Raw genomic sequence first — 15,582 nt, 5'->3', positions numbered from 1 at the left:
GCTTTGCAGGGCAGCTCTGGGTTCCCCGGCTGCCTGAGATGCAGCCTCCCGTGAGCACCCGTGTCCCTTCCCCTCTGGGTCGTGCTCATCGTTCACCACACCACATGAACTCAGCGTGGACTTTCGTGAGCTTGCGCTACTTCGTTCAGCATCTGCGTCCACCTGGAAACCGCAGTGCCTGCATCGTGTAGGCGGCCGTTCCTCAGCGCCTGGTGCACAGGTGGTCTCTGCTTGTCACACGTGCTCCCTCATGCACCCTCGTGCCCTTTTACACATACACACACTCCTCACACACCCCCTCACACACACACACTCCCTCAGACTCTCACATCCCGTCTCACACACACCCCCCCACACACACCACTCATATATGCTCCCTCTCACACCCCCTCACACACACACTCACACCCCCTCACACACACACTCACACTTCCACACCCCCTCACACACACTCTCTCTCTCTCACACACACACCCTTCACATCCCCTCACACATCCTCACTCTCATGCTGAGTCCACAGGTTGGGACTCTGTAGAGTCTGACTTAGAAGTCATTCTGCCTTTATGGTCTTTCTTCATATAAGTTTCAAGGGGACTCATTTATTTGTCCAAAAATTGTGTATGGAGTGTCTGCTCCGGTCAGCAGGCCAACAAGTTCCTCCCTATCACGGGGCTTATATTCCAGTGGAGGAAGACGGTGATAAACAAGTAGATAAATAGCATAAGTCCTATAATGAAAACCAAGAGATGTGATGGCAGAAGAGGTTCGGCTTTAAACAGGGACTGGAGGGGACATTTCTCTGAGGAGGGGACACTGGCCTGGGGCCTGAGGGAGGAGCCCTGGAGACACATGGGGACAGCAGTGTCCCAGGAGGTGAGGATGTGAAGGGAGGGTGGCCCCCGGAGAGGTGAGGTCGGGCCCTGCACGCCGCCAGTTGGAGTCCCAGTTTATTTTCGGTGATGGGAAGGAACCCTTGGGAGGCATCAGAGCCGGGAGGTGAAGGTCTCCGATTTGTGTTTTTGTTAGCAGTCGGTCTTGGTCCTTGTGGACAGTGGACCACAGGGAGGGGAGAGGAGCACGGGGTGCTGATTTGGAAGCTGTGGAGTTGTTCAGGGGAGAGCCGCGTTGGCTGTGGAGCTCCGTGTCCTCAGAACCTCTGTCCTCATGTATCTGCAGGCGGGTGTCTGAACAGAGGTGCCATGCTTCCTCACTGTGAGAATCGCTGAGCCCGAGGAGGGAAATGTGAATTCCTCAGGGCCTTGTCATTTGTGGTAGGAGTTGGTCGTGGAAATGAGATCTAAGGCAGTGCGAGAAGGGAAGGATGTGCCGATGGGGTGCTTCCGGGCCCCTGATGCGGGGCTGCGACATGGTCGGTGTCATGGTTAGCTGCTTCTGCCCCAGCAGCGGCCCTCCTGACTCTGAGACCAAGCACCTGAGGCAGGGGTGCTGTGTGCGTGTGCACATGTGCTCTCGCAGGCCCGGGAGTGCTCACGGGTCCGTGCGGAAATCGTAGTGAATGGACCATGTGCACAGGGTGAACGGAATGAGTTCTGTGAAGCTAGTGCCATTTCCTCATCTCTGTTTACTTATTGTCCCTCCCCCTTTTTTTCAGCATCGTCATCCTTTATTTAAGGTTTGGAGCACAAGTATTACAAGACAATTTTGTAGCTGAACTGTCAACTCACTACCAGAATTATATCCTTTCAGTGGGAAGCCTTCAGCCTTCAGGACCACGCTGTGCATGGGGTGGTTAGCGTGTCAGGGCTGCAGACATGAAGAAGAGGCAGGTCACCGCACTGTGGTGCCTTGTGTGCTGCGGGCCTCACCACGGCCCACCCCCGTGGGCAGCAGCTCAGGCTCGGCAGGGCGAAGCGGTCCCGAGGGAGTCGCACTCCCCAGCTGCTCTCCCCACCACCCTGCTCTCCGGTCCCTGGGGATTCTTCGGGAACCCAAGCTCCATTCAGAACCTCGCATCAGTCCGAGGTGCCTGTTCTCCCCACAGAGCACTGAGGGGGAGGCTGAGCCCGATTGGAGAGTCCTCTCTCTCCATCACCCAGATTTATCCAGCTGCGGTGTCCACAGGTCGTGCTGATTAGGGCAGTTTAAGCCTGTGTCCCCAGAAAAGGCTCATAAGGTAGCAGGATGTCCTTCGATTCCTGAGTGTGCCTGAGACACGTGGGACAGGCTCCGTGTCCACTAAACTCCCCTTCAGGTGCTTGGCCTCTGACATAGCTCGCCACTCCTCCCTTCAGTGATAGCGTCCATCAGAGGGCGCTTTACAGTTGATCCCTTATATCTTAGCTTCTTTCCTTGGGGCTTCTTACATCCTTAGAAGTAATGCAGGATTTTTCCAAATTTTAGGGGCTGGATTTCACACTAACCTTTTATCAGCTTCTCAGAGGGGTCTGTAATGCAGAAAAGATGAAGAACGACTGGTTTGAGAGACGGTTCCAGTTCTTGATTTCATTCTTTACCCATACGTGTGCACGGCCCTCCTGCCCTTTGTGAGTAACTTGATCACATCAGATCCTGCCACCTCCAGAGGTTTCAATGGATAGAAAAGAGCACGGTGCACCTGTTATTTACCGGTGACCTTGAAAGGTTATTGTAACCTTTGGCCTGTGGGGTCCTGCTGTTTGGGCCGTGGAACCCCGAGGTCCTCGCTGGTGGTGAGCAGTGGAAAGGACTGCTGGTGGTTAGGAGCAGCCAGACTGAAAGCAAAGACCCCAGCTGAAATGTCCAAATACGTAGTGTTCCGGGGCTGCTGATTTCCCTTGACCAGTATCACCAGCTGAATTCTTATCCTTCTATGGCTTGTTGAACTTTTACCTCTACACTTTGGCCTTTGTGTATTCTCCATCGAAGAACGCCCTGTATGGTAAGCCACCCTGGGGCTGGGTTGCTGGCCAGATGGCTTCACAGCAGTTCAGGACCCACATTCCGGGTTCCCCTAACCCTAGCACAGAGAGACGAGGTAAGCTGCAGGGTAGTTAGAACACAGCATGTGCTGTGTTATTACAGCACAAGATGGGAACAGTGGTTCCTGTAGTGGGTCCCGGCACAAGCACATCCCTCAGCCGTGTGAAGCCAGGTCTGTTGCATGCTCATGCCATGGCCATTCAGAGAAAGCCAGAATATAAGAAGAGCCAGACTGTCACACAGGCTGAAAAGGACGGGAACTTCCTGGAACTTGGGCAGTGGTGTAGCATTTCAGGCCCACTGCCTGACTTCCGTGTTGTGTGAGTTCTCAAAGCACTTTCGTGAAGAGGTCCCACTCGAGCCTCACAGCAGCTCTGTGATGAAGATGCAGTTAGTCCCTCCTGAGATGAAGAAATGAGGCCGAGTGGCTTGCTTCCTTCCAGGGGTGGGAGGGAGCAGGGAGGGCGCCTCTGGTCTCCCGGGCGTTTTCCGCCCCTGCTACCCACGTGGACTTGGGAGAGCGTAGCCAGATCACAGTTGCCATTGGAGGGTTCCTCCTGGAGCCTCTCTGCTCTGGGTGCTTCCACCATGCGCTCTGCCCAGCAGCCTGCCAAGTAGTGATGCTGCCCCTGGCTTGAATGTGAGAAACAGGCTCGGGAGCGAGATTTGTTCAGGTCACACAGATAATTGGTGGAAGCTGGGATCTGAATCCTGCTCTTTCGGACTCCTGTCCTTTCCCAGTAGCATCTTGCCTCCCTGGGCTAATCACATAAAAATGCTTTTGGTGGCTTCCAGAGTCCCAGCTGAAAGACAACCCTGCATTCTCTATGCTGAATGACTCTGACGATGATGTGATCTATGGGTAAGTTCCTGCCTCTCTGAAGGCTGTCTATGGTGAGCGTTCCGCCTGGTTTTGTGCATTCACTCAACAGGTTGTTAATCATTCTAAAGTGATTTTCAAGGCGTTATGACATTTCTTTTCACCTGGGGGTGTTCTGTGATCCCATGGGGTTTTGTTTTCACGTTGTTCTGACTAGCATGGGTGGTGCCCACAGGAGGAGCAGTTCTCCCTGGCGATGGGCCCTGGTGCTCGGTGGGGGGTGAGGAGCGGGCAGGAGCAGCGGGCAGTAGAAACGGGGAGTGTGGAGCTGTGAAATGCCTTCTTGCTAAAATCGCATGTCATTGTGGAAGAGAAGAACAGAAGATGAGCTGTCAAAAGCCGAATGGCATCAAGGGTCTCTTTTGTGACAGGAGTGACTATGAAGAAATGCCCCTGCAGAACGGCCAGGCCATCCGGGCACAGTACAAGGAGGGCTCCGAGAGCGACTGAGCTCCTGGCCGCTGGCGGGCCGGGCCGACGCTTTCCCGCAGCGCCGCTTCCTGGCCTTCCCCGCTCCTGCTGGTGTTCAGGCTTGTCTCATAAGCAGAGATTTCCTGGTCCTTATTTGTTTACGTATTTTTTAAAGGAAAACCAAAACCAAGGAGAAATTTAAACATTGGGCCAAATGTATTGTTAGAGTGGCTGCATTTGGGAAGAGAGGCGCTGATAAGTGTAAACAGCCAAATCCCTTTTCCGGATTTCAGATGAGAGAGTTCATTTTTAGTGGTGAGGAGGTAATTACTCCTCTTTTTAGTAGAGATATGTTTGTTTGTTTTTTTAATAATCTGCTAATTCTGAGTCCATGGAAAGCCCTATGAATGAGGTCGTCAGCATGGTGGCGTTCTCCTTTCTTCCATTCTTCCCTGCCCTGTACCAGTTTCAGCCCTTTAAACTCAGAGGGAAGCCTATTTTTGTGTCTGTCTCACAAGGGCATTCCTTCCCCCTTGAGTGCTCTGGGTAACCAAGCATCCTGGGTGACTAGTACCTCCTGTCTCTTGTGTGAAATGCCTCAGTAATAGCTTATTAGGGAAATGGTGGGCGAGCAGGTTCTAGCCCTTCACTGCCACCGGGCAGAAATCGTGTTGTGGGGGTCCGAGGAGGACTGGCTGAGATTCATAAGGAAAGGGTAAGGTAACTGACAAGCACCAGCCCGGGGAGAGGTCCTGCTGCCATGGTTTTCCAAGAGCTGTGTACACACGTGTGTGCATGTGAGCGGTGCATATCAGAATGTGAATGGATGTCGCTGTGGTTGGGTTGGGGAAGAGGGTATCTGCTACAGTTCCCATAAGCTATCATTTCTACAACTCCTTTAGAGATGACACCCCGGGGAACTTTATTATTTTTTTATAAAAGCTAAACAAAGGATATATTATAGATTCTTTATTGTGAAAAAGTTTTTCAGTTTCACATTTGAAGCCTAGATGAAAGAAAGTGAAACATTTTTGATGACTTGTGGAAGCACATCTTTGGGTAGAAGGTCACTTGCTGGGAAGCATGCCCCGCCCTCCAGTGGCCAGGGAAGAGGAGGGCCTGCTCTGGAAGAGGAAAGTTGTCTCGAGCTGCTGAATCTGTGGCATCATAGAAGGCCCTGGAGAGTTGCCAGTTCCTTTATGTCAAAGACTAAGTGTAGAAGTCTGGTATCTCCTTTCCTTTTCCTCTGACAATGACGTCTCTCTTGAACCGTTAACGTACCGTCACGGCTAACATCCTAATGGTTGGCGTCTGGGCAGATGCAGTGCGTAGGATAGGATTGTTCCCCTCTGCAAGCAGTACCTAGGTTTTCTTCATCTATGCATTAACTCTCAAATTGCTAAAAATTGTATTCCACTTTAGGTAAGGCTGGGCCCTTATAGAGGTTCATGAGAGACTTCTCATTATGACTAAACATCTGTTTAAATTTTAGTGATAACGTACCTTTAATATGGATTCCATTTGTTTTTAAAACCTTGTAATTATGAAAGTTTGAATTAAGACAACTGTATTATTGCAAGGGTAATTCAAGTTTACATGGTTTTTACATTTTCAACGGTGTGATTACTTTTTTTGATTCTGTGTACTCCAAGGTATTGGAAAAATTTTTCTGTTAACCAAATTTTTCAACTTCTACTACCTTTTATGTAAATTGATGAAAACTTGTGATTAATGTATTCTAATATGTGATATAGTTTACAAGTTTTAATCCTTATTAAATGTCCATAATTTGGAATGCTGTTATTTATCAGTAAATGTAAACTATTTGAGGCATTTAGCCATACACAGAACTTTTTTTAAAACTTGTCTTTGTTCTATAGTGTAATTATATTATAAACTGATGGATAGCTTCATACTTGATTCTTCACGGCATCAAGTCACTGAAATGAAAATATGGGAGTATTTATTTACTTTTTGTAACTAAGTTGGAAACAAAAAAATTATAAAAGGAATTGTGTAAGGGGAAAATGGTTCTTGTTAAATCGTGCGTTTTCAGTCTTGTCTCTGATATATCATATATATCAACATACTATGTACTCCATGTAAAAATTTGCTTAAAGTATATAGCATTTAGCATGTAGTATATATGCTGTAGGTATTAGGTTAACACACTAAAGTCTGCCGGAAACTTTAGACAGTAGCAAGAAAATTGTTTTTTTCTTGGAGAGTCTCAATTTTGCAAACTTCAGTTGTAAATTCAAAGGGCTGACTTTAGTTCTCCCATGGTAAAGGCTTGAATAACATCATCTTTGGGATAATTTTTTACACTGGTCCAGTCTAGGGGAACCTGGAAGATGACCGTACGTATTTCAGCTTCCCTAGGGAGAGCATCATTATCCGTGTGGGTAATAGGTCTGCTTGATTTATTATTAAATCATTACAGCAGTGAAGTGATGCAGTTTTCTCTCTTAAGCCCCATTTGAAAGGCTAGAGAAGGGGATATATAAAATATATTCAAGGTTTGTAAGATTGTTCCTGTACATAATTACAGATTGCAATAAAAGTTTATATACATTATGTAAACCCAGCCCACTAAAGGGGCAGGTTACAAGACAACTGTCACCAGCCTCAAGCATTCCATGAACTATTTACTGAAGCTACAGTTGTGTTAAGTCGGTTGCAGTACGGTCAGTGACTTAGGAAGAATCCTCACAGGGAAAACCATGGAAGCTCATAGACAGGATGGTGAAAAGGGACATCTAGTGAATATGAGTTAAGTCACTAAAGAATATTTATGTATTTTGAGGATTTTAGAAACCAGTTGCCTTAGAGGTTAGACTTTTGGGAAAAAAAGCGACAAATCTTTTCCCCAGGCCCAAGGGAAGTTGCTTTAGTCTGTGACATCTTGTTATACTGTTCATGTTGACATGTTTTCGATATACTGGTAACTATTAATACCACACAGTGAAACAGAATTTTCTGCTACTGAAAACTGCCTTTTTACAAAAAGACCGTATTTGTAAAATAAAAACAACTTTAAAGTTCAGAAGGAAAGACAGAACTATGTAGTAGATCTTGGAACTTGTGTCCATGAGCACAGTAACCCCTGATCACAGAATGATCATTGTAATCAATCAAAAGTGAATAAATATTTATGGCAACCTTAACACTTTGGAAATGGCTTCATTCTGAAACTTCCTTTCTGGTACACGTTAATATATTTTACATACTCGATCCTTACTTACGTGATTTATTTGCTCCTGCGTGTGGAGTTCGTTTGGCCATTCAGGCATGAGTGCTTTAGGGCCAAAAGTAGAGCTTTCGTGATTTCAGCAAGTGGACACAGAAGCGTGTCTTTATTCCTATGTGAACGTGGCCCGTGGATGGGCACTGAAGGTGAGGTCACAGACTGCGGCTTGGGGCTCACCTCCCCCCCTTTAAATCAAATAACCTCCCAGTGTGGCTGCTGATTTATAAATAAGGGCCTAACTGTGGACACAAAATGATTGTGGAAGCCCTGCAGTACGAACACATTTTTGGAGGGCTGCTGCTGACAAGCAGGGACGATTGGGCAGAAGCCGCCGCGCCACGGCCTGGGCAGCGTGCACGGCCGAGAGCTCTGGCCGCAACAGGAAGCCACACGGTCCCGGGCCTGACGGTCAAAGCAGCACATCCTGCAGTGGGGAGAACCAGCGCCAAATTCTAACTTTTCCTTTTTGTTTTTGCAGTTTTAGATCCTAAAGTCACTAGTGAAATCTGAAGAACTCGTTTGTGGTATTGTTTAGACTATGAAGAAAAACACAAACTTTAAAGTGGAGTAATTTATTATTCTAACCAAAGTACAAAGTATGGAAAATTAGTGTATCTGAATCATCCAGAGAGTAGAGAAAGTTTTAAACTAGCAGATTTCAGTTTTTAGCACCTTCGAAAAGAAACAGAGTTAAGACGGGTGGCGGCACAGGCCTGAGCACCTAGGGTGACCGTCCTCGGACGCGGCTGTGCCGTTCCCAGAACAGGGCAGTCACCTGGCCGTCGTCAACGTCGTGGGTGCCACGAGAAACTCTTGAAGAGAAGGAGAAGGGTGTTCACTGGACCCCCACTGGCCGCTGGGAGAGGAGGATCGCGCAGACACAGGAGGCTCAGATGGACAGCCCGAAGGCGCTGACGATGCAGTACATGGTCTTGTTCTCCCACCGCACGGTGCAGCTGCCTGTGGGGAGAAGGCATGGCCCTCAACTTGGGGACGCGGGGGCTCGCCGTCCTGACTTCTCAGACTTCTTTACGGCACACGAATAAAGAAGGCCACTCAGACTCTGCTCTATAAAACGTGTCAACAGGTGACTCTGATAAGCATGCATTCAAAGACCTGAAACAGCCAAGCATGTTTCAGAAAACTCTGCCTGGAAGAATCTAGATCTCAGCAAGGTCGAGGAGGCGCCACAGAGGCTTCAGCGCCAAGGCCCATGACAAGCGTTCAGGGAACACAGGGAAAACCATACCATCAGTAGAGCTGTCCCAGAAGCAGGAACTGGCCGTGTGTAAGCCCGCTCCGTTCTTCTGCATAATCACACAGGTCACTTCAATGAAAACAGGCGTTTATTAGAGAAACCTACCGGGAACACACCTTCCTGTCAGCCTACTTGCAGCATTCCGGGGTGGATCCCAGGGTAGGGGTTCATGGGAACGGTTGCCAGGGTAGACTGGCCCCGTGACAGTGACACGCCACAGCCTTCCCTTGTCCTCCCCCCATGCCTGCTCTAAATGCGTCGGGTGTGAAGTGCTGGGAACCCCTGTGATGGGTGCCCTGCAACTGTTGCAGCCGCCCAAAAGGCCGGCTGGCTGGTAACGCACACAACCTGGCGAGCTGCCCCTACCAGGCACGCGCTTTGAGGTCGGACGCCAGAGCAAGTACTCCTCTCAGCGCTATTTCAAGAACCACCCACGGTATGTACGAGAAGCAAAGGTGCATTACCGATGTACTTAAATGGCTTTCCCAGCTTGGTGAGTTGGCTTAAAGTTTGTTCTACGACATTTGTGGTCCACTGATTGACTTTGCTGTGCTGATAGGCATTGCCGCCGATTGCGCTCTCTATAGCCTGGAACGCGGGGCAGAGGTCACAGTTAGCAGGACACACGAGCAGTGCCTTCCAGCTAGTGCCGGGGTTCCTCGCCCTAAGACTGCGGGAATACACTCTGCATAACGCGTGAGCATAAGTCACGAGCACTCCCTTGCAAATACATCTTTGTTTAACAGTGTCCTCGTACAGTAAGTTTTATATTCATTTTCTAAAATCCACACTTATATAGGATCTGTCAAATTTTAAAAACATGTTGACTGAATTTACTGTTGACTATTGCAGTTGGTACCTGGAGATAATAATTTTTGTTCCTACTGACGCTAGAAAATACTTCCTTTGCCCATTCCTTAAAAGTATAGCAGAAAAATCTTTAGTAGGTTGTACAACCGACAACGTACAAACCTATGCAAATAATCATGTGTTCAAAAATATTTCCTTGGGCGCCTGGGTGGCTCAGTTGGTTAAGCGACTGCCTTCGGCTCAGGTCATGATCCTGGAGTCCCGGGACGGAGTCCCGCATCGGGCTCCCTGCTCGGCGGGGAGTCTGCTTCTCCCTCTGACCCTCTTCCCTCTCGTGCTATCTCTCATTCTCTCTCTCTCAAATAAATAAAATCTTTAAAAAAAAAAATATTTCCTTTACTCAGCATTTTCTGGGAATATGTTAACACGTAAGTGTACTTTGCAGATAATAAAAAACGAGCCCTATATATTACAAAATTTTTTAATTTTATTTTAAGGTTATGATGAATTTTTCTATTTGAAATAGTCTCTTTCTGTGCTGCATCCTGGTGAGGGTTCATGCTGTGTACCTCAGAGGTACTCAGGAATATGTACGGCTGCTTGCCCCTATTCTTGCTCAAGTTTGTAGTTAGGCTATTACCATTTTGTGATTTTCTGAGCCTCTCTATGCTGATGCCAGTGTGCCTGCCTCTAAGCAGCTTTCTTCTCTACCCCTTTTCTAGCTGGAAACCAGAAACTTGAATTCCGATGACAGTTATGACCTAAAATAATTTGGTGAGGGCTGAGTTCTGTCCTCAGACATGCAGAGAAAAACAGTCCTGGGATCTGAGTAGTGCACACCGGAGATGGATTAGGGTCTACTGTCTGGGACAAAAGCCCAGTGATCTTCCTTTTGAGGAACAAAGAGCTACCTATAATCACACCCTGATTTCCACCTATTTATCCTGGGACTCTGAGCAGTCACATTAAATACCCCTCGTTTAGCTTCTGGCCTTCCCTCCGCACCTCCGCCCCCCCCCCCATTGTCATTGTCATAGCTCCTTCTCATCCTCTGACCTGTTCTGCTCCCTTCCCAACTCAGAGCATAAAATGAGGTTATGGGGACATAGACACTCCTGGTTTAAAAGGACTCGATTATTACTAGATCTGGATATTGGTCAAAGAAGTGGGGAGCATCACTCAAGCTAATCCTAACTTTGGCAACTCTCTACACATACACTTTGGAATTCACTGTTTTTCAGGGAGGGACGAAAACTCCCCTCCAATTTTGGACTCACCCAATTTATTACTACCCAATCCTTAAAAGCGCAAAGGAAGAATTAACCTATTGCCAGGGGCAAAAAAGCTGTTGAGGCCGGTGACCACGTGAGAGTACCACAGCAGTATTACTCCATGCCTTCCTGGAGACTGGGAGAGTTTACTTTCAATTGTACTTGTTGCCTGGCAACTGAGTCAAAGATGATGCTGAAAACAAGTGAGATCACAGGGGACCTGTCCCCACTTCTCACAGTTCGACTGTGGCGCCACCACCTTCCTGCCCGCCCCCCCCCCCCCCCCCGCCCAGGGTGTTCCATAAGAAACACCCTGTGTAAAAACAAAAGCAAACTGTTACAGATCCTGCAAAACAACTAGAAAATCATCTGTGATGGCGAATAATGTATATGGTAGAACAAAATCATTCTGCTTTTTTGTGTTGGTCACAAAAATAGGTTGTGGTTCTTAATCACTCTGGCATTAGATAATAATTTGCATTAGAGTCAATTCCAAATTACACACATAATCTCAGCTGGTACTTTAAACTTAGATCATCTAATGGCTTTCCTCTGGCCGACGGCTTCACAGTCTCAATTTACACAGGAAGAGAAGGGAGTAAGGAAAATCTTTCTGGCCTCATTCCTGCCCCAGGCTCCCCCAGCACTCTGCACTATTCCAGCCCCATCTGCCTCATTTCAGTCCCTCAAACACACCATACACAGTCCCACCACAGGGCCTTTGCATACACCCACTTCCGGAATGTTTGCACCCTCTTTTTGCTGAGTTAACACTACTCCTACTCATTCTCCAGATTCTAGCTGCAAACTCACCAGGTGAGTCAAATCCCTCATAGCACCATGTACTGTGGCAGTTACCACACAGGGAATCCACATTTACATTTTTCAGTGTGATGATTTCTTAAGTGCCTGCCTGGTCCTACCCCATACTGTAACCCTTGATGGTCAGTCCCTAATGCCCCCTTGACATGTATTTTTCCAATGAATGAAGAACAAATGCCCTATTTTGTCTTCCACTGCCATCATCTAAGGGAGGTACCATGGTCAATAATGACAAAATAGGTAGTTTAGGAATATAAGAAAAATAAATAGGGAAGCCCCAGCTGGATCATCAGGTCTTAAGTAACTGGAAGTTACTCAGTTTTTTTATATTCACTCTTTATTCAACACCAGAATTATTTACTTGTGTACCATGACCATGAGTCTTTTATGTTAAAAGGTTATAGAATCAAGCCTTAGTAATATTCAATAATAATGCTAGTATATAGCATTTCTCGTCTGGTTTAAAATATATAATTTACATAATATAGGAGTAATTCTTATCTACATATTCACGGAAGAAAACTGTTATTTGAAATGCCAAAACACACAGGCTCAGTTGAAACAATTCCAAGACAGTATTTAAAACACATTAGTTTCACTCAAAGCCATTAATCAACATTTTAAAAATAAGCATTCTTTCTCTTACCTCTTTTACAATGTTGCTCACTTCATCAACAACAAAAGCAGTCTGTAAGCAAGAAAATTAGTTAAGTTTGATGGCTTTAAAAGATCCGTCTCCACTGCATTGATTAATGCAAATTTAGGTAATGAACATAATTTAGAAATGACAACTTAGAAATGACCAAACTAAACTTTTCATTTTACCAAGGAAAACACTACAGAGACTCAGAAATGCCGAGTGGCTCTTTGAGGATCACAGAGCCTGTGAGAGGCAGTCAGGAGTCTAGAATATGTATATAATTTAGAGGGTTTTGGTTTGTTTTAATCATGCCATGGTCCAAAAGGCTGACTTCACTTTAGATTCAATCTCTCTATCCGTTTCAACTGGCTACTAGGATCATTAACAATCACAGAAGTTTAATGAGTTACTTGACTTTTGTTTAAATTAGCTGACACTTTTCCTGATGTAAACTGATTAGGAGGTTTGAAACTTAAGATGTTCCTGTTTTTATCCACCATTAGTGATAAAGTATACAATGATTATACTACTTCCCAAGAATTATGTTTCCTCCTTAATGCTGTCCTACTTCAGGACTACAAAACCGGCTGCTTAGCACAACTATTCTCCACCAGTGCCTCAGGATGAGCTGGGAGGTGGACTGCCACCAGTAATCTAATGGCCGTAGTTTAAAGATGGTTTTCTTTTTACATAGGGTACATTTGAATGGGTACAAGGTTCTGTCTGAGTCCTGCAAACAATACTTTAGCTCTGGACGTTCCTTCTAGAGGGCAGCCCCAAGGCCCTCAGTCATTGTGAATCCTGGTGGAATAAAGTCGAGTGCCCTGCTTTTGGCAGTGAGCTTTCCTCCCTGCTGGAGGCTGACTACCATGGCCCTGTCCGAGCAATGCCCCTTTCTTTCCAGGAGGATCAAGAGCAGACTGCCTGAAGCCCTCTCACTTGCTGTACTTAGAAGAAGGCATACTTGGAGACAAAACCAACTCACCAAATCAATGAAAATTTGCAGTATCTTAGAGATTAAATGATTTCCTGAGGTTTAAAGGATCCTTCCAAGGGACTTCTGTGATCCTCAACCATACGGAAAAGTCCCTGTGTAACAAGCCACGTGGCTAAACTACTATGAAAAAGGTTGAGGGGCATTTCAGTGGACTTTTAATGGAAAAGTAGAGCTGTTGTACAGAATCCCCTGGGCACTTTCAGCTCCTACAGGAAATACGAACAATGAGTTGAGAGTAGTCTTACAAAGGTCCAGGTATTTACATGAAGTTAGAGGCTACGCAGAAAAGGCTTAGTTCAGAAGAGAGTGGCGTGGATTAGTAAATACCTAAGGCACGCCTACTAGAAAGAAGTCAAGGTCCCACCCTCCTAAGGGCCTAGGGCTTTATCTCCGGTAAACAGATGCTCTGTTCAGCCCCTTCAATTCACAGATCTGCAAGTGAGAGCTGGAATAATGAAGTCCCTTAAGCCACCTCATTGGTGGGGGCCAGAATTAGAATACCAGTATTAATTCTCTTAGTGTCATTTCCTTTTCCTTTTAAGGTTTTATAGGGGGCGCCTGGGTGGCTCAGTCATTAAGCATTTGCCTTCGGCTCAGGTCAGGATCCCAGGGTCCTGGGATCGAGCCCCGTGTTGTCAGGGTTTTCTGCCCAGAGGGAAGCCTGCTTCTCCCTCTCCCACTCCCCCTGCCTGTGTTCCCACTCTCGCTGTGTCTCTCGCTGTCAAATAAATAAAATCTTTAAAATTTTTTTTTAAATTAAAAAATAAAAAGTTTTATGGATATTCCTAAAATACAAGCCATTTTCCTGTATTAGTTTACAGGGAAAAGTTTCTCCTTTGCTAGGTGCTCCTGAACCATGTCTTCTCATAATTATCCACTTGGTTGTGCCCAGAATTCAAACACTGATAATGGCACTGCCATTGTTGTAGTACTTAGGAAATCATCAAAACTGAAACTCTAGTATCAGTCCTTAAGCCTTAGATTTTTTCTTTCCCCTCCAAACATCCTGCTTAAACTTAGTTTCAAAAATGGTGAAACATCAGACCTCACCAAATTCATCAATAGTTTTTATTTTTGACAGGCTGCATAATATGTAGGACTCTATTTCAATTTCAACAAGAATTATTACTTAGCAAGAAGAAAATGGGCAACTATTTTTCTGTAATAGCAGCATCCATCAGCTATAGTCCCTGAATGCACGTTAAATTGAAGGAAAGCCATTTTAACAGCACACCGTTAGAATAAATGTCTTCTGCTTGGCAAATAATTGTATGCTTTACCCTGCTTCTTCACTGAGGCAATGAGAGATTATTTCCCCACACACACACAAATAGGAGTTCTCACACTGACATCTCAAACTCAAACTGAAAATGAAACTTAAGTGATGGTGGCCGTGGTGGATGTAAGCACCCCACTGAAGACAAGGTGTGGACCTGCAGACAAAGGGAGCCTCTCCGACTGTGCACTTCTGCATTTTGCAGACAGCCTGAGACCTGAAAGATGTGACTGCATGTGCGCGTGCCTGTCACTCTGGAGTCGTGGCTTAAAACATCAGTCAGCGGACGCACACGCGGCCTTCAGTCTTCCCCACCCGTGGGCGCGGAGCACCTAGTCCAGGGTGGTGGTCTGCACCGCCAAATAAAGGGAGCGAGTGATAGCACTCTCCCGAAGGTCCCGCCTACGTGGAGCAGGGTCCGGAGGCGCAGCCGGGCGGCGCGAGTGGAGCGGATCGGGGGCGTGGCGGGTGAGCACGGAGCCAGACTCTGGGCGCTGCTGGGCCAGGGGTATGGGGCGGGCAGGGGGCGCGGCGGGGCTGGGGCGCCGGGGACGGGAGAGGCCCCGCCCCAGGAAGAGGTCCCAGGGCTGTGGAGCCCCTCCCGGAAGAACGACGGGGCGACGCCGCGGCGCGGGGAGCCCCTGCCCCGCCCCGAGCCCCGCCCTCCGGGCACGGCGCCGACGCCCGCAGCAGGCCGGGCCGCGGGTCACAGCGAGGCGCGGGGCAGGGCACCGGTACCGTCAGTTTGCCCGGGGGACTGCCGCCGTCCACGTCCGGACGCGGCCCGGGAGCCCACACACGCCCTTGGCTGCCGCCGCCCACCCGCGCCAGGCGCTCTGGGCCTCCACCCTTCCCGTCGCCGACCCGGCCGTTACCTCCTCGCCAGCCTGGTAGTCTTCCATCTTCCCTCCTGCGCGTCGCCTCCGCCTCCCTGAGTAGGGCGCACTGCGCAGGCGCACCCAGGCTCCGCCCCTCGTGCTCGCGGCTCGCCCCGCCCCCGCTCCGGACCCGCCCCGCTCTAAGGCCCCTCCCACGCCCGGCTAGCGGG

The 15,582-nt window shown here is 47.8% G+C and overlaps 3 protein-coding genes across 7 annotated transcripts in view; 2 read left to right on the top strand and 1 right to left on the bottom strand.

The window, feature by feature from the left end:
- TMEM181 (transmembrane protein 181) overlaps positions 1-7,382 on the top strand; it is a 73,964-nt gene extending 66,582 nt beyond the window's left edge. For all 4 annotated transcript variants that reach the window (XM_035728684.1, XM_027603706.2, XM_035728686.1 and 1 more), the window contains 4 exons: positions 1,613-1,695; positions 2,789-2,878; positions 3,715-3,781; positions 4,171-7,382. In XM_035728684.1, the coding sequence (XP_035584577.1) occupies positions 1,613-1,695; positions 2,789-2,878; positions 3,715-3,781; positions 4,171-4,249 (319 nt within the window). In that variant the 3' untranslated portion in view covers positions 4,250-7,382. The remainder of the gene's footprint in view (positions 1-1,612; positions 1,696-2,788; positions 2,879-3,714; positions 3,782-4,170) is intronic.
- A 634-nt stretch (positions 7,383-8,016) lies between these two features.
- On the bottom strand, positions 8,017-15,519 carry DYNLT1 (dynein light chain Tctex-type 1). 2 transcript variants are annotated; one of them, XM_027603707.2, is made up of 5 exons: positions 15,410-15,519; positions 12,268-12,309; positions 9,183-9,306; positions 8,710-8,787; positions 8,017-8,420 (listed from the first exon to the last, which is right to left on the bottom strand). In XM_027603707.2, the coding sequence occupies exons 1-5, from the start codon at positions 15,434-15,436 to the stop codon at positions 8,350-8,352; spliced, it is 342 nt and encodes a 113-aa protein (XP_027459508.1). In that variant the 5' UTR covers positions 15,437-15,519; the 3' UTR covers positions 8,017-8,349. The 2 variants fall into 2 exon arrangements, with proteins under 2 accessions (XP_027459508.1, XP_027459509.1); XM_027603708.1 differs by lacking the exon at positions 8,017-8,420 and having other exon boundaries at positions 8,712-8,767.
- SYTL3 (synaptotagmin like 3) overlaps positions 13,943-15,582 on the top strand; it is an 89,884-nt gene continuing 88,244 nt past the window's right edge. The window contains exon 1 of the mRNA XM_027603700.2: positions 13,943-15,002. The gene's annotated coding sequence lies outside the window, so the exon portion shown is untranslated. The remainder of the gene's footprint in view (positions 15,003-15,582) is intronic.

Source organism: Zalophus californianus, chromosome 7 (genome assembly GCF_009762305.2).
Source record: "Zalophus californianus isolate mZalCal1 chromosome 7, mZalCal1.pri.v2, whole genome shotgun sequence".
Lineage (NCBI taxonomy): Eukaryota > Metazoa > Chordata > Mammalia > Carnivora > Otariidae > Zalophus > Zalophus californianus.
This window is presented reverse-complemented; position numbering and strand designations above follow the sequence as displayed.

Coding starts and splice junctions, on each gene's coding strand:
- DYNLT1 (XM_027603707.2), bottom strand. CDS start 15,436: ATGGAAGACTACCAGGCTGGCGAGGAG. Junction 8,788..9,182: donor AAAGCCATTTAAGTACATCG/GTAATGCACCTT, acceptor TTTTCATTGAAG/TGACCTGTGTGATTATGCAG. Junction 8,421..8,709: donor CTGGGACAGCTCTACTGATG/GTATGGTTTTCC, acceptor TTCTCCCCACAG/GCAGCTGCACCGTGCGGTGG.